The sequence below is a fragment of the Sardina pilchardus genome, chromosome 22 (assembly GCF_963854185.1).
Source record: "Sardina pilchardus chromosome 22, fSarPil1.1, whole genome shotgun sequence".
In the NCBI taxonomy this organism is placed as follows: Eukaryota; Metazoa; Chordata; class Actinopteri; order Clupeiformes; family Clupeidae; genus Sardina; species Sardina pilchardus.
The window spans coordinates 15,860,308-15,887,042 of record NC_085015.1 but is presented as its reverse complement, the minus strand read 5'-3'; the positions used below and the strand labels follow the sequence as shown (position 1 = coordinate 15,887,042).

The 26,735-nt window shown below is 39.4% G+C and overlaps 1 protein-coding gene across 3 annotated transcripts; it reads left to right on the top strand.

The window, feature by feature from the left end:
* The first annotated feature begins 244 nt into the window (after positions 1-244).
* LOC134070204 (nuclear GTPase SLIP-GC-like) lies at positions 245-26,480 on the top strand. 3 transcript variants are annotated; one of them, XM_062526471.1, is made up of 19 exons: positions 245-336; positions 3,959-4,017; positions 4,249-4,347; positions 5,734-5,839; positions 5,920-6,142; positions 6,418-6,648; positions 6,947-7,138; positions 7,262-7,440; positions 7,621-7,666; positions 7,749-7,856; positions 8,773-8,875; positions 10,432-10,565; positions 10,678-10,854; positions 15,493-15,653; positions 15,747-15,870; positions 19,236-19,344; positions 22,332-22,465; positions 22,574-22,658; positions 25,421-26,480. In XM_062526471.1, exons 2-19 carry the CDS (start codon positions 3,990-3,992, stop codon positions 25,483-25,485), a joined length of 2,304 nt encoding a protein of 767 aa, XP_062382455.1. In that variant the 5' UTR covers positions 245-336; positions 3,959-3,989; the 3' UTR covers positions 25,486-26,480. The 3 variants fall into 3 exon arrangements, with proteins under 3 accessions (XP_062382455.1, XP_062382457.1, XP_062382456.1); XM_062526472.1 differs by lacking the exon at positions 245-336 and adding an exon at positions 702-734; XM_062526473.1 differs by lacking the exon at positions 15,493-15,653 and having other exon boundaries at positions 15,730-15,870.
* The last annotated feature ends 255 nt before the right edge of the window (positions 26,481-26,735 follow it).

Genomic DNA, 26,735 nt, shown 5'->3' with positions numbered 1-26,735 from the left:
TGTGTGTGTGTGTGTGTGTGTGTGTGTGTGTGTGTGTGTGTGTGCGCGTGCGCGTGCGCGTGCGCGTGTGTGTGTGTTTGATGGGCAGATAGACAAGCAACTAGTGCAACAGCACAAAAGCAGTATTGACAGTACCATCAACAAAACAAGGGCTGCTCACTGCAGATGAGGCATGAGGAGGAGGGAAATATACAGTATGGGAGGTCAGGTGGGAATATTTTAGAAAGAAGTGGTGGGGTGAGGACACTATCAAGTTCTGAATTAAGGATTCTTCTGTTTTGAAAATTGAAAGCTGATGTGTGTGATCCCTCAACATGCCGGAGAATTGCACTCGTGGTGAGTAGTAGCCTACTGGTTTGTTCTTTTTAAGTACGTTCTGCCCTTGGTTGGGCAAAGGGAGATTCGGGTGAGTAGGGCCCCTGTCTTTCTTAACCGAATAGACAGTATTTGTTTGGGGATAGTTTTTTGTTGGGTGGTAGTCAGCGTCAGTGACGGCTGAGCTATCGGCCCTGGGCATTGGTCTCCCCACTCTGGCAAAGTCTAATCAGTTAAGAACAGTAACCCAACCCAACCCAACAACCCATATTTCATACCAACATCTACCTTAGCCCTGCTACACTGATCCAGTGACGCCACACCCCATCTACGGAACGGAAACGTTCTTCATGAACCATAGCCTAATGTGGCATAAAGCCAAAGAAGACAGAATAGCGCAAATCCAAATGTGGAGATAGGTGAGTAGTGGGAATTTCACATCAAACCATAGGCTAAACAATACATTTTATTTCCATTAGGAATATGTAACTGACTGGCCTACATGTGAATCAAATGTCTGCTGTGCTACTAAACCAGGGATTCGCAAACTGTGATACGAGCTGATTCTAGCCGCTATGAAAAGGGCTATGGCAGAAAGATGTTAAAAATTAACTTTTCAAATAGTCTGTAATTCACTTATAAATGAAGATAACTTTGAATATCGGGTTATAATGATATGGAAACGTGAGATTAAAGGAAATCATTTGCTTAACGCAATAGGCTATGTAACTAGAATGTGTTCCTTTTTAATGTTTAATGGTGGGGGTTCGCGAGCCGAGTTAAACGACGGAGTATTTGGGCTACACATGAAGAAAACAAATATGTTTGCCATGACGAGATTAAACTCGACTTGTCGACATTATTCTCGAAATCTTGAGTTTAAAGTTGAAATATCATGTCGACTTCAATCTCGACGTGTCGACTTTACACTCCAAATGAGCCTACAGTTGCCCTGTAGGCATACACTTCCCACAACTTTATTTGACAATATTATACAATATTTGACAATCATGAATGATACATTTCAGATAGTAGACTGCTCTTTTGGCGAATGCCTGTGAATAGCTCACTGCAGTTATCTTGAAGCGCGTATCTCGCGGTTATGGAAATTCCATGCAGTAGTAGCCTATGCCATTCATATTGTCAGAATTATACATGCTTCCAATTATATAATGTTTCTATAGGACACAACATTATTTCACTTTGTTTTGCGAGGGTAAGGCCACCGTCTCCGTTAATGTGGAAAATCTCGACCCTCTTCCTGATAGCCCCAAATATGTTAATATCTTTTTAAAACTGCTTTTCCATTTTCCACCTGCATAAAATATAGTATAAACACAGATATGTGCGAATTTACTTAGAATACATGTGACCATGGACAATCTCAGGTGATGGCGAGTGTCATGTGACTCAGGGGCGGAGTGGTAATCGGGAGATTCGGGACATTTCCCGCCAGGCCGGCCGGCCTGATGTTGCATTTGAACTGGCCCAAGACGTGCCTGAACGGCCACTAGAACATTTATTATCATAAGATATTTTCACAAGTGCATCTATCCCCTGAAATCGCTCATCGTCAATTGTTATTAATTGGAAACCAACCACTATTTAAACCATTTAGTTGCGATATATACCTTAGTCATGGTTACCCTACATATTAATTCACAGGCCTATTCATCTCAGTTCTCTCCCATCAGTGCATTTGTGGGTAGCCTTGGGTGTCTTCATTTAATTCTTCATATCATTAAAAGTGTTATTTAACTCTTTTGGTCACAAATAAATTCAATATAGAACAGCAAAGCCTCCTGGGAATGGCAAATACGTTTGCTAGGTCAAGTCTATTACAGAAATGTAGGGGGATAGATGAGCGGCCCCTCCTCTAATGGCATGACCCTTTAGCCTGTCTTCGTGAAAGTAGCGTTTTGATAGTGAACGGATTAGCAGGTGTTTGCTTGATTAATACGGAAGGCAAGAAGAGGAAAGAGAAAGAGGGGGCTGAAAAAGGCAGAATTAAGAACAAGCGACTGCTGGAGGAGCATGCATCTAAATGCTCAAAACAGATTTAGGCTATCCGTAGCCTAGTCCACAGCCATTACGAGTACAGGTAAATTTGACAGAATGAAAAACATTGACGCAAAGCTGAACTACGTTAGGCTACTTGCTAGACGGAAAATATCACAAGCTAGTTAACTCATGTAGCCTACATTTCAAACGAATCAATTGCTTACAGTTTTTTTCAGTGACTAACATAGCATTTGTCCAAACAGTTGTCACGTTTTCAAAACTCTAAACACATTGTGGCCATAGGCTACCATTCACACATTTCATGTCGTTTTCGCACAATATGCAGGCAGTGAACACATTTCCACAATGCTTACATTTTCTTAACAAACAAGTTATACCTCTCAACAAAATGATGGATCGTTTTTCTATTATTTTACAGATGTTAACACATGACATCCCACAATAATTAAAACAATTCCAAACCTTAGTAACCTCTGCTTCTGCAATGGTATCAGTTAAAAAACAATATATCTCAGCTGATAATAAACAAACAATTGAATAACTGGCACACAGATGATGTTGGGTAAATTGGGCCAACCACAGCTGATTCCAGTTTGTCTTAGACTCAGTGGCAGGGGTTACTTTTTACATTTACATACACAGTAGAAGGAGGAGGTGATGTTTTTGGAAACAGAAACATAAAAAGACATACTGTAATGTTTGGATGAGGAAGAGTAAGAACAATGGGCCCAGGGAGAAGAGCAGTGAAAGGCGCAGTAGGAGGTGCAGGAGCAGTGAAGCAGTGAGAGGTGCAGGAGCAGTGAGAGGAGCAGGCCCAAGGAGAGGGCAAGGTAGAGATGTAAGATGCTTTTGAATGTGAACATTACAGTATATGTGGACATACAGTTCCCAACCAAGAAATTTAGTGTAAAAATGGTGTATTGCATGTTTTGCATTCAAATGCCCGTAAAACTGAAACATGAAGTCTGGACCTGGACCTTCATAGATTGACTATATTACATTTAGCCAACATTTTGTTTGTGTTTATAATATACGGAAGGTGGTCGTGCTCAAGGCATGGGTGGGTTGGGCCGGCAGTGGGCTGGCGGCGGGTAGGGGGCCGGTGTGGTCAGAATATTCCCGGTGGATTTTAGTGTCCCACTCCGCCCCTGATGTGACTGTCTGTGTTGCAAGTCACCTGCCCCACATACTTCACCTAATATTCTGGTGGTTGCTGGTTGTAGAGCTCAAAGAATACTTAGGCTACAATCACTTGCATGACAGCATACATTCATCTACATTTAAGTAAAAATAGCTCTTTTCCAAATATCTGTGATGTAGCCTCTAGCCTGAAATGTAAATTATTTAAATGTCTTACATATCACTTTTCATTCCTCCAAAGCCATGCATATTTTTCTTCAAACATGGTTCATTAACAAAATGGAATACAAAAAAGGAACCACGACATGTAGACTTAATATTAAAATGTATCAGTGAGAATGAGTGCAATGGCATATACAGTAGTGTGCAATTTATGTTGTTTTAATCTTGTTCACCAGTTATTAAACAGTCTTTCTTGATGACAGTTGACATATTTCAAAAAAGTATTCAAATATATATATATATAAATATTTTCCCACAGTTTACACATTACCATCTACGAGATTTAAGCAATGGCCTCTGCAAACATGAATATCAAAGGTAAGCCTACTGGACTGATGTCATTCAGCCATCTGTTGTCATTTTATTAGTTGCTTGTTTATTTGGAGATGTATGTAATTGTGGCCCAATCTGGCAAAATGAGTCAGAGTGACCCAACTTATTTTGATATCAATGGACAAACGACATCCTCCTAATCATAATGACACTTGTCTCTGTTGAAATTGATATGTACATATCCATATCACATCAATTTCCCCTAATTGTTTTTAGGTGTGAAAAGAAGCCTTGAAAATAAGCCTTGTACTTCACGTGGCCTCACTGTAGAAGGGAATAAGCGTTTCTGTATCCCTGCAGTCAACAGAAAAACAGGTGAAAACAAGTGTAAACATGTAAACAGGGATGGGCAAGCATTCTGGGCATGCACTGACAATGTCGTCATTCTCTGTATTCTATGTCAGTGTACAATGAGTTTGAAGCCATTATTATGACCGCCACTAGTGTAGCTATTTGTCAAAGTTCTTTTTGTTTTTTATTTTATTTATTTCATTATTTTCCCCATGTCATATACTTCTGATTTTTTTGTCAACAATACGCGGGACACCGAAACACTGGGGCAAATGAAACTCGGTGGGCATGTAGCCATAGCCTGACGACATCATACTCAATTCTTGTCAGAACATGAAACTGCTCCATTCATCCGTGATTAGGGGCGTGATTCAACCGATACAGGGCGGGGGGGGATAGCTCTGCACTCATTGGATGGACCAAACCAAACAGAACAAGTTATTGCGCTGTCAGTATCTATCTTGTATGACACCTGATAGCGAAATCTAAGACAATGAAATATGTAGCAGGGTAGGCTATATGGAAAACATTTCCCCTCCGTTTTTAAAAATAATTCCTTCAAACTGTACAAACATGCGATGAACAGCTGGGGAAGTGTGTTGTCAACCCAACGAGTAAACAGACATTTCAAACAAATGGGAACAACATCATGCAAACATGCTGTTTTAACTTGGTGAAAGTGAAACTGAAGTTTTCCCACATATCCATGTTGGTCTAAGTGTTCAGAAATAGTTTTGTGAATCCATGATAAAACCTCCGTTTCCATAGCTAAGCTAAACGAAAGGCCAAACTGCATGAAAAAAGTATGCATTCATAGCCATAGCGTTTCTGTTGCAATCAAAATCAACCTAAGCCAACACGGTCTCACCCCCAATCGTCAAACGAGGACGCATGCATAAGCATGCAGCCGTGAACGTCACTGCTGTTCATCTGTCAATCATCACGTAAAGCCCGCCCTGACAATTTGATTGGTCTGAATAGATCTGTATTGTGAATAGTAGCAGCTCAATGGAGAAGTGCCAGACCAAAGTTCCCTGCAGAAAAAGGATGTAGGCGGGGCTAAACTTCGGTCTGGCGTCCAGGCTAATGTAGCCATAGGCTTTTCCAGATTTTTTTTTTATTTTGAATTTAATTTAATTTAAAATGTCATTCATTTGGCCTTAATGTGGTTATTACAATAATAATAAAAAATAAAATAAAATAAAATAAAAAACATCCCCATCTAGTTTTAAACTTATTTCTTTGCTCCCAAACAAGACTCTCAGTCCTCCTCAGAATAATGCATTTGATTATCAAACAGGTCATGTCTTTGCTCAATGAACAGGAAATTTACATTGACAGACCTGCAGCCTGGCTTCTTCATTGCTGCTGCTGCTAACTTATGCTTTCGTTTCATGTTATGTTTCACAGATCAGATGTCCTTAGATAAAGCAAAACAAGTTATGTCACAAGTCAAAAGCAAACTACACACATTTCCTCATTCTAACATCAACAAAGAATTCATTCAGTACATTGAGTAAGTATCATAGTGGCTATAACAGTTGTACTACAAGTTAAAATGGTGAAAATGATTCAATCCGTTTTGTTTCTGTTTAGGTCGATGATTTCAAAGCTTGATGTAACCTCTAAGAAGAAAACCACGGTGGGTGTGTTTGGTAAATCAGGAGTGGGCAAGAGCTCCTTGATAAATACCATCTTAGGAGAGAAAGACTTGCTGCCATCAGGAAGCATCACTGCATGCACTTCAGTCATTATTCAAGTTGAGGCAAACACAACTGACTCCAACTACACAGCAGAGATTGACTTCATTCCCAAACAGGTATCTACAGAATATCTGTCAGATGTAGGCTAGTTCCTAGAAAAGTGTCAGACATAGTTGAAGTGTTAAAGTTAAGTTACTGTTGTACTAGTTGTTCGGAAACTCCAGCAATCAAACTCAAGCAGTGCAAATTACTGAAGTAACTTCATTATTGATTGATTGAATTAATTAATGTGATTTTTTATGAAAAGGTGCTCATTGGTTTTTGGTACACCATTTTTAAATAGTGCACAACATTTTTTTACTGTACACATCCTCTATTTGTAATTAATCAGGAGTGGGAAGAGGAGGTTAAAAAACACCTAGATGCTTTGTCACAAGGCACAGAGAATGATGAAGACGAAGATGAAGATGAAGACACATTGAGCACAGGTCAGGAGAAAGTTGAAGCCATTTATGGGGATAATAGACCAAATGCTACCCTGGAAGAACTGATGGATGAACAGAATTTTGAAGCCATCCCAGAATTCCTTGTGTCATCCAAGAAAACAGTGTCATGCACTGATGTAAGTTCTGCTCTATTGTCTCTGTTAATGTAGTTCTGTTAGTATTATTCTGTTAGTAGTTCTGTTTTCTAAAGTGGAAATACAGTATCTTTATTGGCGGAAGAAGGATAATCTATGAAGTTGTTACATTTCTCATTGCCGTGCCTTTTTTTTTAATGAAATCTGCAATGATATATGTACAGTAGTAACCATTTTAGAAAAGCAATAAGCCACTCGAGACAACTATGTCTACTTACACATCTAAAAAGTATAGGTTATTTTCAGCTTTGTTTAATTTGCATGAATACTACTTCATCAGGTCACTGAATTTTCAGAAGAGATTAACCGCTTCACAAGGGCTGATGCTTCCAGCCCTGGACAGTACTTCTGGCCACTGGTAAAAACTGTCACCATCAAGATACCCTCTGGTAACAACTTTGACAACATTACCTTAATTGACCTTCCTGGCACTGGAGATTTCAATAAAAGCAGAGACGAAATGTGGAAGAAGGTAACATTTAACTCCAGCCAATAGTTGACACATACCACATTTTTAATACAATTTCGATTAAGGGGCTTCATTTGCCAAGTGCAACGTTTTCCAATAAATCTTGCGCCATGACTCCATCTTCAGTGCTTAAGCAGATGTTCCACGGTGTGGATTGTCAATGAAATTAACCGGGCTGCGACTGACAAGGAGCCTTGGAAGATTCTCACCAGCTGCATCAAAAACATGGCGCATGGAGGAGAGTGCAACAGCATCACTTTCATCTGCACAAAGACAGATGACATCGACCTCAATGAACACAAGAAGTGAGCCATCAGTCCATCCATCCATTTGTGCATCCAACTATCCATGAGTCTGTTCATAGAGAACCTACCTCTAGTTTCTTATCCTACCATACCACAGAATATTACCATTTTCAGAATATTTACCAGAAAATACAGTGATGGACTCACATGTGACCAGAACTCTATGATTATAATTCGTAGGAACTATAAGTTGAAGGATGAAGACCTGGATATCACAGCAACACAGGTTGTAGGATTTATCAATAGGTGATATGTTCAGGTAAGACGTTATATTCATATATCACATTTAACATAATCTGTTCTACTAGGACCCAGTGGAGTATGGAAAACAGCTGGAACGAGCCTGTATACTACACCGGAATGAAAAATCCAAGGAAAAAGTCAGGACCATGTTTTCCAAACAAACTGAGATACAGGTATTCACTAGTCTGGTTATCACCATACTAAGCTCAATCTTTTGAGATAGAGTAAAATATGTGTTTTTGTGTTAATCTTGACTATTCTAATTTTTACGATTAAAGTTCAATTGATTAAGTACAAAAATTCAGAATCTCAAAATACAATAAAGAATGATATGGAAATGTCAACCTACTGTAAGACAAGCTCTAATTAGTAAGGGATAATGTATAGAACACCGTTCATTATCGGGGAAATTTACAATACTGAAATGTCAACCTGAGAAAAGCTGTAATTAGTAATGTATAGAACGCTGGTCATTATCGGGAAAATCAGTACCGACAGGGCGAACCGGTCTTGTTTCGCCCTGAAGGTAGCTACGGCCGAACAACACCCGTGGGAATATCTATTACCAACCCCACTCTCACTCATGCTACATTGCTTAAAGGAACACTTCACCGTTTTGTCATATTAAACTACGTTATTCCCTTACTAAGATGAGTTGATACATACCTCTCACGTTTCAATGCATGCACTCACTGGCTCTGGTGCGCAGCGCAACTTTGATAGCACTTAGGAAGCTCAGTTCATTCATTAGGATCCAAACAGAGATGAAGTTAGAAGCGACCAAACACCTCCACGTTTTCCCTATTAAAATACAGTTACACGAGTAGGCTAGTCACACGACCAAGTATGGTGAGACAAAATAAAACGTGGTGCATTTCTAAGGGACATACTGTATAATGAGCTAATTTAAGTCTTATGTTCAGTCTGTGCAGGGCTATGGACTCTTCCATGATATTCAAATTTGTTGAGAGGCACCTGTACTTATTGGTTCAATGTCCATTTGAAATACTGATTTCTCAACACATTTCAGTTCATCGTGCAAAAATGTGTGGTAAAATATAGACCTAAAGATCTTTTCTTTTTTATCAGGATCATTTCACGTGTGATGAGGACTTCTTCAAGGTCTTCACAGTTAGCTCCAAGGTTTACCGACAGAATGAAGATGAACACATTTTGAATCAAGAGGACACAGGCAAGTTTTTGTTTCAGAAAAATAATATTGTGCCGAGCTGTACAGTCTGAGGCCGGGTTTCCCAAAATCGTTAAGAAGCTCTTAAGTCCTAAGAACTTCTTAGGAGCGTTCTTAGAACATTCTTACAACGCTCCTAAGAAGTTCTTAGCACTTAAGAGCTTCTTAACAATTTTGGGAAACCCGGCCTGATATTGTTGGGTCAATGTTGAATTAATGTTTGGACGACTGGATTTAGTAATGATGTTTTTCTGTAGTGTTTTACCTCAGGATGACTGGATTTAGTAATGCTGTTTCTCCGTAGTATCTCAGCAATCTCTTATTTTGTTCCATAACGTAACAACGCTAGTGCCATTTGGCAACTTATTATCAAGCATATTCCTGATTAGAAGTAGACTGGATAAACCCAGCCCGATCTGCCGGCAATTGGATTTCGCCCTGCAGCTCAGGCTGTAAACCTGCACATTTATCTTGCCTGCTTCCTGTCCATGTTTGCTGGAACCATCACAAACGCTAGGCGCACCCGGATCCATGGTCTGATTGGTTGAAGGACTATCCAAATGCGGACAGAGTAATTTGAACTATGCCCACAGAACATTATAGGGAGCATCAAGTGCCCCTCTTTCTCTCAAAAACTCTTCTATGGTGGATAATATTATGCCATTTGGTGAATAAACAATAAATATGAAGTTTGGTGAAGATTGATAATGATCTAGGGGTACCACAATGCACCTGAAGTTTTACAATATGGCTGATTTAGGTTATTTTCCAATAATCTTCTTTACACTACATTTAAACTTCATAACGTCAATTAATGACATATCTAGCTTCTGTTTACAAAGAACATTCTTAGTTCTTAGTTAAAAGTGCTACTTTTAAAATGTAAAATGAATAACTAGAAAAGCACTCAGAGAGCGCAAACCTCCGCCAATCGAACACATAACCGATGATTAATAATTTCATCGAAAACCATCCATAACTTTTGGAGTTATCTTGCGAACAAACAGACAGATAGACAAACAAACAAACAAACAAACCAACAAACCCCAATGAAAACATAACCTCCTTGGCGGAGTTAATAACAAAAGTAAAGTGATGCATTTATCCAAAGTGACACAAGCGCTGTTCTATTACTTTTGTTATTAATGTTGATGTTATTATTATTATTATTATTATTATTACGGGATAATGGGCGACACGCCCTGAGGTTAGTCAAAGTTATTCCACTGCTCGGTTGAATTCCCCATTGTTCTGCGTTCTATAAGGTGTGCATTAACTTTAGATAAAAGCACGCCTATGAAGTAGTTCCTATTTGTTGGCCGTATCACACTTGAATATTAATTCGCCAAACTGGTTGTGATGTTTAAATGCACTGTCACGTTACATAGGCTAATACGGCCAACAAATTGGAACTACTTCATAGCCGTGCGTGTATCTAAAGTTAATGCACACCTTATAGAACACAGGACAATGGGGAACTCAACCGAGCAGTGGAATAATGCATTTTATTTTAAGTATTATATTATTGTATTTAATCATTAAGTCATTATGATTATCAGAAATTCCCGCACTTCGGAAACTGCTGGAGGCCCTTGACAATAGTTGTCAGAGAACAACAGTAAAGGATTACATTCAAGGAGCACATGGTATTCTGTCCCTAATTCAAGGAGCCAACAGTAATGCCTCTGAGACCGTGAGTTGTTATTAATGTCTTAGTAATAAATCAGAGTGAAACATTTACTTAATATTTAAGGACATTTGTTTTTTTGTTTCTTAGTGAATTTAATTTGTTCATTTATTTTCAGTTGGAGGTGAAACATGATGTTCTCAGGGCTCTGGAAAAAAATCTATTAGAAAAACTGGACTACTTGAAGGCATTCTTCATTGGACAGTCTGATTGCTTGGAGTCATGCCTTTCTGAAGGGGTTAATGAATCAATGAAACGTTCCCTGGAAACTGCTGATAAAGCAGTGATAAAAACAGTAAGAACACACACACAAACAGCACATATGGCTTAGAAAATCGTAAAGCAAGAAACAAGATTCCACACACCTTTGTTTACAGACCATGGCTATCATGGCTATTCACTGTTAGCTGGCCTGCCTGCATCCGTAGTAAGATTGTTACAACTGATTCACAATGATGGCGCACACCAGGGGGATATTCCATCAACCTCGCTAAAGAAGGCGGCGCTCAACAGAAATAGCCTGCCTTGAACTAGTGTAGACTTTCACTTGAGGCTGAAGCCGTTCCATTAAAGCCTATGCTAATGATATTGTTGAGGGGGCGTATATAAGGCGGAGACCTAAAACCACCCGGCTGTGCACAAGTTCACGTTCATTTGCGATTTATAATTGCCACATCTGCAAGAGTGGCGTATGCACATTTTTTTGTGCGTACGTTCGTTTTCTCTGAATCACACGTACGATCATTTCAGAAATGATCTAAGATCAAACGAAGGATGGTTTCTACGCAGCACTTTTATAAATGAGCCCCCTGGTCTCGCTAGATCACTTCCCGGAAACTACTGTATAAAGGCATATCTAATGAAAAACGCTATATCTCCATTTCAAGAAAAAAAACAGGGATTTTTTTCATGAAAACGTACGCTTAAAAACATGGCGAGGTATGTACAAACAGGCTAGCCTAGAAATCTAGGCGCTCCTAGCGGCAGCAAATGTAATTTGGCTGGCGGGGCAGTCTAGCAACGCTCCGTAGAGCAAGGAGCTGAGAAATGGAAAATAAAAAGCGGGCCAATCACAGCGTATATAGTCAGTGGGTGGGCTTAACATAATGGTGATTGACATGCGACCAGAAGTTGCGACGGTAACGCATCCTGTTATTTGAAAACAAGAAGATGATTCGTTTAGCGTTATCCTATTGCGTGGAGAGGGAAGGATACACATCCTGCTACTTGAAAACAAGAAGATGATTCGTTTAGCGTTATCCTATTGCGGGGAGGGAATTTGAAAGACAACTGTTTATCCCACCCCTCCGATTGAGCCCTATCTACGGTGAGTGTCCAGACCCTACATCTTGATGTGGGTCTGGCTCGTCAGGCTACAAACAGGCCGCAATGAGGTGAAGATGCAGACTGCCTGTCATGGGAGCTGAGAATGTCAAATTGCGCTTTTCCGACATAATGAATTTCTGGGAGGGTCAGGTGATAGTAGGAGGTTTGTGTAAAAAGATGGGAGGAGAAGCGTAAAATGCGCCTAAGTCTGTTTTGCGCCTAAACATTTCCGCCTTGTAAAAGCAGGTGTGAAATGCGGTTTGCTGTTAAATGCATCTATAAGAGAATCTTTCAAAGACAACAGAATCGCTAATTAGACCACCAGTTTTGTGTTTTTGTACTATATCAAAAGCAACCTTAACTTTCGCTGGCCTTTCTCACGTCTTACTTTCACTTTCACGCCATCCACTTAAAGGGATATTCCGCCATTTTTGGAAATACGCTAATTTTCCACCTCCCCTCGAGCAAAACAATCGATATTTACCTTGTTCTCGTTCATCCAGCCATTCTGTGAGCCTGGCGATACAACTTTTAGCTTCAGCCTAGCATAGATCATTGAATCGGATTAGACCATTAGCTTCTCGCCTGCTAGCTTCATGTTTAAAAGTGACTAAGATTTCTGGTAATTTTCCCATTTAAAACGTGTCTCCTCTCAAGTTAGAAAGTGCAATAAGACCAACTGAAAATGAAACCTAGCGTTTTTCTAGGCTGATTTGACATGGAACTACACTCTCATCTGGCGTAATAATCGAGGCAACTTGCAAACGTACCATAGGCGCAGTGATACCGTACGCAGCATCTGAAAATAGTCCCCATAGACAACAAGCAGTAGTAGTGCCAGTAGTGTGCAAGTTGCCTTGATTATTACGCCAGATGAGAGTGTAGTTCCATGTCAAATCAGCCTAGAAAAACGCCAGGTTTCATTTTCAGTTGGTCTTATTGCACTTTCTAACTTGAGAGGAGAAAATTACCAGAAATCTTAGTCACTTTTAAACATGAAGCTAGCAGGCGAGAAGCTAATGGTCTAATCCAATTCAATGATCTATGCTAGGCTGAAACTAAAAGTTGTATCGCCAGACTCACAGAATGGCTGGATGAACGGGAACAAGGTAAATATCGATTGTTTTGCTTGAGGGGAGGTGGAAAATGAGCGTATTTCCAAAAATGGCGGAATATCCCTTTAAACTTCCCTACTTGCTAGATTTGATCAATCTTCCATAGCCTACGTGCACAAGTTAGCCTAGTTTGAGTGAACCACTGCTCTTCAGTATCCTCCTGCTTGTTGACATTATGCATTGTATTATTTTATGATCGCTAAACGTTTGATTCCTTTTAATGTTGTCATCAGTTTACTTCATTCAACTGCGCTCCCGACTGAAGTGTCGTTCAGTTTTTAACCTTCGTTAATTGCGTTAGGGGGCGGAGAAAGGCGCAGATTGCCCAACGAGTTTCAGCATTGGTAAATAGGACGTACATTTTAGTATCACAGCGTGTGGTTTCTGCAGGTTGGCCATGGCCCGCAAATCTACTGTACGTACATCTGGCCCTGAGAGTTTAAAGTCTCGTCTTTCAAATGAGCCATTATGTGTTCATAGCTATAACATGGAATATACTGTTGCTGTACAAAAATCAATAATGATCTAGATTGCTGGCACTCTTGAGACAAAGCTTCCAAAAACAGTGTGGCATTCAAAGTGTTAATAGTACATTACACCCATCACTGTGTATGTGTTACACAGTGAAATAGTGTTTCTCAGACTGAGAGGCTTGCTGGAGCACTAATGACACATCCTGATTCTTGATCCTTGACTTACTGTACCTAATTGTGCCTGTTGAGATGTCCACGACCATGGCAACCTCGACAGGGACAAGAAGGAGACGGTCATTCTTCCTCCGGACAATTGCACTCATTGATGCACTTATTACTGCATTCTGCAGCTTCTTTTTCATTTTTCATTAATATTACCTCTGCCCAGGAGGTTATGTTTTCATCGGGATTTGTTTATACTGTATGTTTGTTAATTAGCCCAAAAGTTACAGGTTAATGCTACATAGCTACCTAGCTACCTAGCACGTTAAGCCAGCCAGCCACTGGGATGAGCACGTTATACATGTTAACTCTATGGTATTAATGTAAGTAACAGCAGAAAAACAAAACGTTTACTGTCGTCTAATGCATTAATTACATGTCATCACTGACTAAAGCCAACAACCATTGGGAGAGTTAACGTAACCTTACATGTTAATGCTACCTAGCTACCTAGCACGTCACGTTTGTAACGTTCATTCCGCCTGTCATTTCCTGTAAGTGTGTTAACAAAAGTGTTCATTTTGGGACAATACTAATCATCGAAAGTGGGCACTACGGCAGTAAGTGGTCAGTGCACATTCGCAGTGCACTGACGAAAGTAGGCGGAATGAGACATAGCCATAGACTTGAATGGAGGCTGTGATGTCATAATGGCCTAGGCCAGCTGTGCTCGTTAAGGCCAGTACAAAGCGAAGATTCGCGACGGTCTGAGACGGTTGCGGAGAGCAGTTGCGGGGGTGTGAATCAAAAGTTGCAAGCAGTGGCAAGCAGTTTCAAGCCGTCGCTAAACATTCAACATGTCAAATCTTAGTTGCAGAGTTTTAGAACACTTTTGCGCGGAGCTATTGTGACGTTGGCTAAAAACTTCTATCTTGTCCTCACGCCTAGACTGTTGTTATGGTAACATTGTTGCCGTTTTAATGTTGTTGCAGTGGTCTGAACGCCCCAGTTTTAGAACACATTGTTGCAGAAAGTTGCTGGTTTTTAGAATGTTGCAGCTCGTCTCGTCGCGGATCTTGTGTTTGAACTGGCCTTTAAGCTCCCAGAGTAGTTCCCGGGCTAATCAGAACACCTGTGAATCCAACTGTCAGCTTCTACATAACACTGATCTATAAAGAACACTGGATAGCGCATCTACGTCATAAACCTGAAGCCTCAGCGCGGCGGCCATATTGGGACCACTCGGTACAGTTCCATTGGCTTCATTGTTGATGGGGCGGCAACAATGAGATGAGTCTATCCAGTATCCAGTTATTCTTTATAGATCAGTGGCTTCTAAGCATACAATCTGGCTCTCCCTGAACTACACATCCTGTTGAAGTGTTTCCTGTGTGTCAAAATAAAATTCACAGCCATATCTCATGCTTTGCACATTACCGGTATATCTCTAGAACGGCTTGACGCACATGCTTCAAATTTGATACAAGTGTATGGACTCAAAGATGAAGTAAATTGATTGAAATTGATTGAATTGATTGAAATCGATCCGTATCATGGTCTTAATCCAGGAGGCGGTTATGTTTTCGCTTGGTGGAGGTCTGCGCTCTCGTCGAGTGCTTCTCTAGTTCTTGATGCACTCAGCCTTTTTCAATTTTTCCTAGAATTGCTGTTAGAACTGCTTTAAAAAGCTTAAATGTTTACCATAAGTTGATTTGGTTAAAAAGCATCAGCCAAATGTAAAGTAATGATTCTGATACATCCTGACCCTTCACAGTACGGTAGAGTTGTGCTGGTTTGGTTTTGATCAGTGATCTCAATAAAAATGGTTTAATCCCTATTGAATTAACCCTTTTCCAGAAAATAAAGGATGCAAGGGGATATCATCGCACACTCAAGTCTTTGTGTGAGAACAACGGCTCCTGGAGGACTAAAAATGGAAAATTTTTAGATCTGAATAACTCTCTTGCTACTTACATGCACAAATGTGTTGATGGACAATTTCAAAATATGTTCCCAGTGTAAGTAATCTGTATACAGACTGTTGTGTTGTAGAATTTGTTTCTGTGGAATCTTTGCACGTTTTAATTTCTCAAGTTAAATGTACATTCCAGGGATGGAAAACCAGACAAATCAATTAGTGGAATGCTGGACAGATTCAACATCGTCAGCGATGACATCACTGAACGTTACAAGGAATTTCCAGTGTCACTCAACCTGACATTCATTAAGACTGAGGTATCGTCATGTGCTCAGCATTTTCTTGTTTGATCAGTAAATGAGTGTGTGTGTGTGTGTGTGTGTGTGTGTGTGTGTGTGTGTGTGTGTGTGTGTGTGTGTGTGTGTGTGTGTGTGTGTGTGTGTGTGTGTGTGTGTGTGTGTGTGTGTGTGTAATATACATACACACACATGCAGATTCAACATCATCAGCGATGACATCACTGAGCTTAAAGAAAATCTATGCAGGATTGGCGATTTCATCTTAAGTTTCGGTTTCGTTTTTCATTTTCGCTTGTTTTATGCTTGCATACTGTATTTCTCTGCATAGCTTCCCCGACAGCTTTAGCGTGTATATTTATACATATATAGGTTATATATAAATATATAAATTGCAAGCGTGGTTCTTCTTGTTCTTTATGCGTCTCAGCCTTCCAGATGTAAACAGGGAACAATCGTCTCCTGAACAAACTGCAAGGTTGCAATAGCGGATAGGGTCAGTCAAGCAAACTGGTCAGTCAAGCAAAACAACGATTTCTAAGCGATTTTATGACTATGAAAAAGTTGCATAGGGTCTCTTTAATGGAGAATTTCCAGTATCACTTAACCTGACATTCATCAAGACTCAGGTATCGTCATGTGCTCAGCATATTCTTGTTTGATCTGTAGATGAGTATACAATATATATATATATACAGTTGAAATTTACATACCTTGAATGAATTTATGCAAATTCATGTGTCACAATTTCAATACAAAGGCTTTTATTGTTAAAAGTAGTGCCAAACTGGCATATTTAGGATAAACTCCAAAAACTAAAACTCACACACAAACACATAAAATACAAAACAACCTTTGACAACTCCTGTATGACCGCTTAGCACTATCACGCTAGTGATGGGTGTGTCAGTCCTAACTTCAGGGATTGTATTCACAAAGCAATGTGGGTCATTCCACAGCAAATCAACCAGAGCCCACGCACTTGCGTCTCAAAAAAATCTGAAAAAAATACCATGTGTGCCTATGTTACCCAGGAGACACTCTGTAAAATGTTTTTGTGCTAAGATCAATACTTTTCAAGCAACAGCCAGTTTTACAGGGGGAGGGGGGTGTCAAATTTGTTCTGCCTCTTTTTTTTGTCAAAGTTCACAAGCTCATTGCTCAAGAACTAGAATCCGTAGGAGGCTCAAATTTTGCAGGCTGGTGCATAAATAGGAATAGTATGCAGTAAAATCATTACGAGTAGTCTGGATGATCCTGCATGGTCATAGCAGTCCCTCAAAGTTGATCAACATTTTATCGGAGTTTTTGGCTGTGTTCTGTTTAGGCCTTCAGAAGACACATTTTTATTCAACATAGACTCTTGGGTTTTTTTTCTTATTGAGATAAGTAGAAACACTCTCCGAAAAAGCAATGAAGAGAAAAGAAAATCCACCAGGGACTGAACAGCAGACCTCACAAGTTTGAAAAATAAATTTGGATCTCATATTCAGAGCACCCTAACACCTTGTGGGAATATACAAAGATTTTTTAAATATTTTTTTCTATAATCTGCATTACCTCTTCTTTTTAAAAACACCAATTTGACTTGTCTTATGCAAATCTTTCTTTTTCATTTCCCACCCTGAACAAGGGCAAAATGCACCATAGAGATCTATTGAGAGATTTGTTTTGTATAGAGTAACCACTAGGTGCCACTAAAATCACTGAATCACTGAAATTGCCGGGTGGGGACAAAACATATTGATCTCAATGGTGCATTTTGTCCATGTTTAGGGTGGAAAATGAAAAAGAAAGATTCGCATAAGACAAGTCAAATTGGTGTTTTTAAAAAGAAGAGGTAATGCAGATTAACGAAAAAAATATTTAAAAAATCTTTGTATATTCCCACAAGGTGTTAGGGTGCTCTGAATATGAGATCCAAAATTATTTTTCAAACTTGTGAGGTCTGCTGTTCAGTCCCTGATGGATTTTCTTTTCTCTTCATTGCTTTTTCGGAGAGTGTTTCTACTGATCTCAATAAGAGAAAAAAAATCAAGAGCCTATGTTGAGTAAAAATATGTCTTCTGTAAGCCTAAACAGAGCCCAGCCAAGAACTCCAATAATATTTTGATCAACTTTGAGGGACTGCTATGACCATGCAGGATCATCCAGACTACTCGTGGTGATTTTACAGCATACTATTCCTATTTATGCACCAGCCTGCAAAATGTGAGCCTCCTACAGATTCTAGTTCTTGAGCAATGAGCTTGTGAACTTTGACAAAAAAAAGAGGTAGAACAAATTTGACACACCCCTCCCCCTGTAAAACTGGCTGTTACTTGAAAAGTATTGATCTTAGCACAAAAACATTTTACAGAGTGTCTCCTGGGTAACATAGGCACACATGGTATTTTTTTCAGATTTTTTTGAGACGTGCGTGGGCTCTGGTTGATTTGGCGTGGAATGACCCATGTATCTTACTTATCTTACTTCTAAAAGTACTCCTAAATCGGACTAGACATTTTAACTAGGAGTTTTCTGTTCAAGGCTATTGACAAAGCTACTAAGGTGAACTTTAGTGAGTAAAAATGACAACTAGATAACAGCTCCGTTGCTGTGGTTGACATAATTTCTTATGTATGAGCTTGCTTGCAGTGGCCATAGTGATTGGTGGATCATGAGTGACAGGTCTTTACTGGTGAGGATGCAAACAGTAGTGGCCTACTGCGATGGACGAGAGATAAATAAATAGATAAAGACGACATGTAATGGTATACACTACGGGTTGAAGCAGTAGGCTATCTTTGGATTTTTTTTGTATGAATCTGTTCGTGAAGACACCTTTGCATAGGCAAGAAACTATTTAATTTGTCATTCCACTAGTTTATCTTGACAACAACTGGTTTTGGTTGTTGTTGGTGGGCGGCATTATTGCATTCTTTACAATGCACAATTATTCACTCACATTTAAGATCTCCTGTTTAAGTGACTTTGAATTTGCATTTTGTTATGTTTTTCATCTCAAAATGGATTAAATTCATTGTTTTCTCATCAATCTTAGTAGTATTCAGCAACTAGCACTTGCAATTAAGCTGTGGGGCATCCTTCTTCTATTAATGGTCCTTGAGATGCTGCTGCAACTTAAGTGCAGTCCACCTGTGCCTAAATAATTTACTGGACATTATTAGGGAAGGCATACATTTGTTTTTACATAAGGTCTCACAGTTGATGGTGTATGTCAGAGTGAATATCAAGCCACAAGGTCGAGAGAATTGTAAGTCAAACATCTAGGTTACCTTTATTGTGTTGATCAAAATTAAAGTTCAACGGTAAAGCACAGAGGAAAAAACTTTATATTGAACCAATAATGGCACGAAAACATAATTGCATTTTCACTCCCTCAGCAAAACAGACTGATCTCAAGAATCGAGGACAAGATTTTTGAAAGGAAAAAGAAAATCTACTATGCTGTCTATAAGTCCATTCTCCTCACAATGCAGCAAGTTTACCCTCGTAAGTTCATTTTAAAGATTCAATGGGCCATATGCATGGAAGGTTCCAGTCATTTATTTTCTGTGGAGTGTTAGCTGTGTTGTAACAGCATCTTCTGTTCTATTCTGCTCCCTGCATGTTCACTCCAACACTGTATTTTTTGCCCGATAATAACAATTTTAGCATGCACATAAATCCTTGTACATCGTAATGTGTTGATTCAGTAGGTGCAAAACCCAACAGGCTCCGTTTTTTTTTAATTATTATTTTATTTATTTATTTATTCCCCGTCATCTACATCCTGCATTTTTCATCAGCGATTCCCGGGACACCGTAACACCGGGGCACATGAGACTCGGTGGGCATGTAGCCCCAGTGGATATTTAACTTACAATTACTTTCATTCAACAGGTTTTTTTTAAATATGTTTTCTTGTAGTTTAAAAGTAATGTGCAAGTTAAGCCTACCTTACATTGACAGACTTTGCAAAGATTTGGAACATATTTTTGAAAGACTATAGTCTCAGACCCTCTCACTCACTATCTAAAGATAATTCATTCAAGTTTCTAGTCACAGTCTAGTCACAGGCCAGTCTCAGATTAGGATTTTGCAAAGACTGTGGGTCACTATTTACAAGACTGCTACTAGATTCCTTAAAATTATTTCCATCGTGCACTACATATCAACAGGAACTCATTTACGATAGCCTACTCATTTCAAAGTCATTTTTTCACGTTTCTGCAGCATTGTTTCATGTGTGACATCCCTAACAGATATAAAGCTGTTCTGTCACATAGAGTAATTAGAGTAATAATTGATAATAAATTACATAATAAATAATTATATAGGCTACAGCTGTCGCCTATTTTGCCCCTTCCTGTTTGGTGTTGGAGCGAGGTCACTATTGGTTTTTAATGTTCACGTCACTATTTGCATGAGCCACGACTGTTTGATATTGTTGTAACGGCAAAACTAGAAAAAGACTGACTCCGACGGACTTAAAACCGCTAAGATTGGCACCTTACACTAAATGATTTAGTTGACGGGAGCGCGCCACGATTCCAGTACAACTCCCATGATTTCCGACCGATTTTGGAAATTTAGTCGCCGACTGTTAAACAGACCAAAATTTTACAATGTAGGTAGGCTAAGCCAGCCTTAACTTAAAATGTAAATTGGAATGACAGAAGTATAGGCCTTCAGGCTTCCCAGTGTCCTTTGGTATGTAAAGTAACATCATAGTTAACAATAGTTAACAACACAACACTACATTATCTCTGACATGTCATTAGTGAAATTGAACAGGCCTACCAGAGATTAGGCCTACATTTGCTGATGACCTTGTAGTCTAGCTCATATTCAGTGCACTGAAGTTTCATGCAAGCATTGAGGCTTCTGTCAATTAAACTTGAGTGCAGGTTTGTCTTTATAAATTTCATATGTGAGAAATATTTCTCATATGCGTAAGTGGAACCGAACATGGTTAACACAGCAATACTAATTTGTTGCAGTGTGCGTGATATGTAACGGGCACTTAATTTCAAGTTTTCAGAATCAGTTCGTCTTCGGATGGAAACTTTCCCATTTCAACCCACTTGTGTTCGCTCGCAAGCTGTGCTCGCTGTCACTTCCTTTTTGTCCCCGTCCGGACATTGTATTACCCTATCCCACCCATAGCATCTATTTATTTGTTAATGTAGGCCTACATACTGTATTTATTCATTTATTCTTATACATAGCTTACTGCCCTTATTCTATGTTTACTGTTTTTATGTTATTGTTGATTGTTGTGTACTTGAGAGCAAAGATTAACCGGAGTCAAAAATTCCTTGTTTGTTTACGCAAACCTGGCCAATAAAGCTGATTCTGTTTCTGATTTTCCTTACCTAGCCTAAAGCAAGCGCACACGTCAACATGAACAATTTAAGTGCTCTCGTTGTTTGATCTTGACATGGCAACGAACCGCGAATATAGCCTAACAATATTGTGCAGGTTACGGAGGCAAGTGTGTAAGTTAAATTAAATTACAAAGATAGACCTGCATATTTGCCGTTATTTAGCCTTCTACTGGGCCTAGGTTTATCTCTTGACCCCTGGTCTATATGGTAATGGGATGGATAAGGATATAGTTCGGAGACAGATGGCATTAACCCACATACCCAACAAGAACTTCTACGTTTGACCTGAGCCAACCCAAGGGCAGCTTTCAGAAAAGTATTGTCTTTATGCATCATGTTATACAGAGTCAGTTACAAGAACTAGTTGGTACAGAGCAAACAACATTCTCGGTGACATTTTCAGATGACACAAACAGCAGTTATAAATGATGCTTGCCACTGTTAGGGGATGACTACTTTGGACTTGAGACTTTGAATGAACAAACATTTCCCAAATTGAAATGAGCAATGGCTAATGGCAGGCTTATGATCCTGGATTTGAAGTGTAACTCCGACGGAAATTGACACCAGACTCTTTTTCTGAATGAAAACACATTAAACTAGAAAAGCACTCAGAGAGCGCAACCGAAAACAACCGCCTCCTAGATCCAGATGGTGATATGGATCACTCCCAAAATGTAATTGCTTCTTCCTTGGGTCATTTCAGACCTTCCCTGAAAATGTAATCGAAATCCTTTTTTTTTTTTAGTTATCTTGCAAACAAACAAACAAACAAACAAACACACAACAGACAGACAGACAGACAAACAAACAAATGATCAAACCTTGATGAAAATATAACCTCCTTGGCAGAGGTAATAAGCAGTGGAGAGAGTTGAGAATCGTTTTTTGATCGTTTTACGTTATCAAATCGAATCGTGACATTTTCTGAGACCAAGTCCACACGTAGCAAAACGATGGACATGGCCTGAATCATGCATCCCTAGTATTTTCATGGCAAACTTTGCTAGCATTGTAATACAGTCTTTACTGATACACCTTTTGTCTTATACCTGTTCGGCTCCTCTACAACTTGTTAAGTCACTCACTATTCCAATTGTATCCTGTCAGAGGCTGCAGAACTACATGGAAAGAATTCTTTCACTGCGAGGCAGAAGTTGTTGATGGACCACATTGAGATATCAAAGGAAGACATGTTTACCAGAGCCAAAACAACCATGTTGGAACTCTTTGACAAGTTTGCAGTGAGTAATTTAACTTATCTGTGCTAAATGTATCTAAATGCTTACATGTAGCTAAATGAATGTCTTACATGAAATAAATAAATAAAACATTTCTTCTCATATCTTAAGACATACATTGACGAGACTTTGAGAGGAGAGTTGGGTGGCATTGTAAAATATGCCCTTACCATTAAAGATGGGGTGCCTCTTCCAGGTAAGCCTACTATATATGACTCCAGGATAACCACTGGTTCAGCTTTGTCTTTGCACATCATACATGCGCATTTATACAAACTTGTTCCAGGATGTTTTGTGAATGTGCAGAAATTCCATGTTTCTACATAGACCATAATGGGGCAGCCGTGGCCTACTGGTTAGGTCTTTGAGCTTGTAAATGGAGGGTTGCTGGTTCAATCCCCGACCAGTCCACGGCTTAAGTGCCCTTAAGCAAGGCACCTAACCCCTCACTGCTCCCTGAGCGCCGCTGGTCCCCGAGCGTGCGGCTCTGGATTAGTGTATGATTCACCTCACTGTGTGCTGTGTGTGTTCACTAATGTGGTTACATTGGGTTAAATGCAGAGACTGAATTTCCCTCACAGTACCAAAAAAGGATACATTCTATTCTATTCTATTCTAATGGCGTTTACAAGTTCGGGATGGAATTTGCAACACGTCTTCTTCAATCATGTTACTTATTTGCAGTTTACAACCACCTCCCACCAACTCTCCTCCCCACACTTTACATCTTCCATAGTTAAATAATAATGGGGTGTATGGCGGAATCCTGCTCGACTCCTGCCTGCGCAGTCGATACCGGCATGATTCCACGAAGCACTTCAGGACCCTGGCCAGAGACTTCACCAGACACGCTGTTCTGTTATGCTATTTGTCTTTATACAGATTCAGAATGCGAAATGACAGTTAGGCTTATTCTGATCTTGCACTCAATAAAGTGAGGGATTTTTCACCATGCACTCCACTTTTATTAAACTTTGCACCAAGGGCTGTGGCATTTAGTGACATAAGTTGTGGTCTGGCACATGATCCAAAAATCATCGATCTCACATCCTCTAAAAATAAAATCACTGACCAAGAAAAACCTTGTCTAATAGTAAAAGCAACTCCTCTGCAGGATATGATCCTTGGATTTGTATTCAGTCATTCAAACATTATTGAGTTAAAGGAGGTTACGCCCAGACCACTGACTGATTAAGACCTATGACTGATTAAAGGAATAGTTTGGAATTTTGGACATAGGACCTCATTTCCAACTTAGTCGGGGTGATGTAGGTCGGTGAAGACCATTTTCAGTGAATTTCTGCCCTTCCTTGAGTTGCAGCGTTCATCCCGCAAGTCAACGGTAACATTCAGCCTGCCACTGAAAACACTCCACAGAACACCCGAAACAAATAAATTATAACGTCAGACTATCGATGCACATGCCTGTGTTGATAGAACAATGTTCGAAATAAAACTAACCTTGCATCGCATTGCAATAGCCTACTTTTTCAACCTGGTCAAAGTGGCGGGCAGGATTATGGGTCACCCCCCTCTTAACCCTCAGGAACTGTTCAATGAGGCTGTCATTACTCAGGCAAAAAACATTTTAAATGACAGCTTCCATGTGTTGTTTAATGAATACTCCCTGATGCCCTCAGGGAGAAGATACAGGGTCTCCTTATGCAAACATAACCGGTTCAAACAGTCCTTTGTCCCAGTGTCAGTTAAGCTCATTAATGAGCAAATGTAGGAAGGTTTACTTTTAATAGCAGAACTGTAACATGTACCAGTAGTGTTTTACAACTGTACCAGCATTTTTAATATGAAGTATTTGTATGTGTGCTTTAATATGTATTGTGCACTGCACTTTGAAATGCACTAGCACTTTACTGTGCACTGCACTTTGATATGCATTAGCACTTTATTGTGCACTGCACTTTACTGTGCACTGCACTTTGATATGCACTAGCACTTTATTGTGCACTGCACTTTGATATGCATCAGCACTTTACTGTGCACTGCACTTTGATATGCACTTGCACTTTATTGTGCACTGCACTTTGATATGCACTTGCACTTTACTGTGCACTGCACTTTGATATGCACTAGTACTTTATTGTGCACTGCACTTGGATTGCACCAGCACTTAATTGTGCAATGGCACTTTAAATGTGCATTAGTTTCAAGCTTCAGGTAGGGCAGATTGCACAGTCAGCTCCTCTTGCACTTTGGTCCTCATCTGGTTGCCAGTTATGCACCTTTTTGTCTCTGTTTAGTTGTCAATACTGTCTGTCACATTGCTGTCTCTGTATGTTTTAATGTATGTCTGCAGCAGTACCCTGTCTCTAACCAAAATTTCTCCCAAGGGAGACGAATAAATTGACTTGACTTGACTTGACTTTGTTCCCTGTATGGCAGTGGCGGATTGATATTGAGAAACTAGTCCCTCAAAATGTAATAAATCATTGAGTTGCAAGGTTAGTTTTATTTCTAAAATTATTCTATCAACACGGACATGTATATCGATAGTCTGATGTTTTAATTGACTTGTCTCAGGTGTGCTGTGGAGTGAGTAAGATGGTTTTGGTAAGTTTTGGATGTTACCGTTGAAATGCGTTAGCTCAGAAACAGCGTTAGCAAAGGGGAACGCTGCAACTGAAGGAAGGGGTTAAAAGTGATAAAAACGGTCTCCACCCACCTATATCACCTCGGTAAAGTTGGAAATGAGGTCCTATGTCCAAAATTCCGAACTATTCCTTTAAGAGACATAAGAACAACCCATTTGCCCCCAGCATTTGATCACAAAATCATTAATCATTAAATTAGTGAAGGTGGACTGGACACGCCTTTAATATCTATAAACATTATGCCTCAGACCATATGTGTCTGATCGCCAAAATAGGGCCCTTAGTGTATATAGTAATGTTTTTTACAATGTACATGTAAAATAAATGTCCATTTTCTACTGTTTTGCAGATATTAGTCGTGAGTTGAAAGAGATGGAGTCCCTTGCCTCCAGTTTTGTTGACCTTCAGCCGTGAGGAAATGCAGACAAACAGCAGTGCTTCATCTCATGGGTATCATTTGATATACATTTTTATATATTCCTTACACTGTATGTGGTCAGTTTTCTTTTAAAACATGTTAACATTTTCATTTTCCAACTCTTATGAGGGCGAACGACACTTATGCTGCACTCTGAGTAGGTTTTATCGCTTGTAAAACAGCCATAAGAAGTTGCTGTTCGGGTAGGAACATCGCCCCCCTCCGAAATCGAAATGGAAAAGAGTTGCTACTCAAAGATTGCACTTCTCATCTGTAGGAGGACCCCAGGAGGAAATCTTCTTTAGGTCTGTTTTAGATGTAAGATAAGGGGATACAAGTAATGTTTTTTTCTCTCAATCTGTCACCTTGTGGATTATCTAGTATACCTTTTGTACCTTTTACCATGTGTATTTTATTGTGATATGAAAGCTTCAGTTTATCCATCAATTGAAACACCTGTCTCAATGACACCATCAAGCCACCGTTCTTTTGTATTTTGCCACCTGCATCTTCAACATCACTACAATTGACCAAAAGGATAGCAAACATATTGATATCCTGCATATAGCCCCACTGCCTGAATATTAAAACATTTGATGCCAATGAAGAGACCAAGCACACTCCTTTTTAGAATAAAAAATAGCAAATCCATATACAGTAGCATTTTTGTAATGTTCAAAATGTCTATCAGTTACATTTAACATTGTCCTTTGGTTAGTTTACTCTCATTTAGTTTACTCTTTTTTCTTAATTGTTAAATGCATTTAAGTACGTCTACAAATGTTCCTGCCTTCAGTGCCTTGGTATCATTCCGTACCATCAGAGTGCTACCAAGTAAGGATTTTGTTTGTCACGTTTGTACTGTAGGCTTGCCACAGGTCATATAATTTTTGGAATGTCATGGATATTTAATAACGTCATGGAACATCAGGTTTTTTTAACCATTTAAATTTAACTTGCCAAAAAATGAAATAAAACAAACATATTTCAATGGAGCATTTGTGTTTATTATTTAGTTGTTTTGATAGGCACCATTCATTATACAGTATATTGGTTATAGTGTACTGTAGTCATGGAAATGTACATTTTTTTGTGAGCAAAAAGTCATACAGTAGAATTTTACCTTTCACTTAAAGTGGGAACCCTGCATTTGATCTGGTGGATCAGAACATCAGACATGTATTATGCACAGTAGCCTACTGACTTGTGATGTTATGCTAAATTAACTTTGTAACTCTGTAAATCC

Bases quoted from the DNA above. Each gene is read 5' to 3' on its own strand.
- LOC134070204 (XM_062526471.1), top strand. From the start codon at position 3,990: ATGGCCTCTGCAAACATGAATATCAAAG. The intron at 6,143-6,417 runs GTATCTACAGAA...GTAATTAATCAG, and splicing joins TTGACTTCATTCCCAAACAG to GAGTGGGAAGAGGAGGTTAA. The intron at 7,667-7,748 runs GTTGTAGGATTT...CTGTTCTACTAG, and splicing joins TGGATATCACAGCAACACAG to GACCCAGTGGAGTATGGAAA.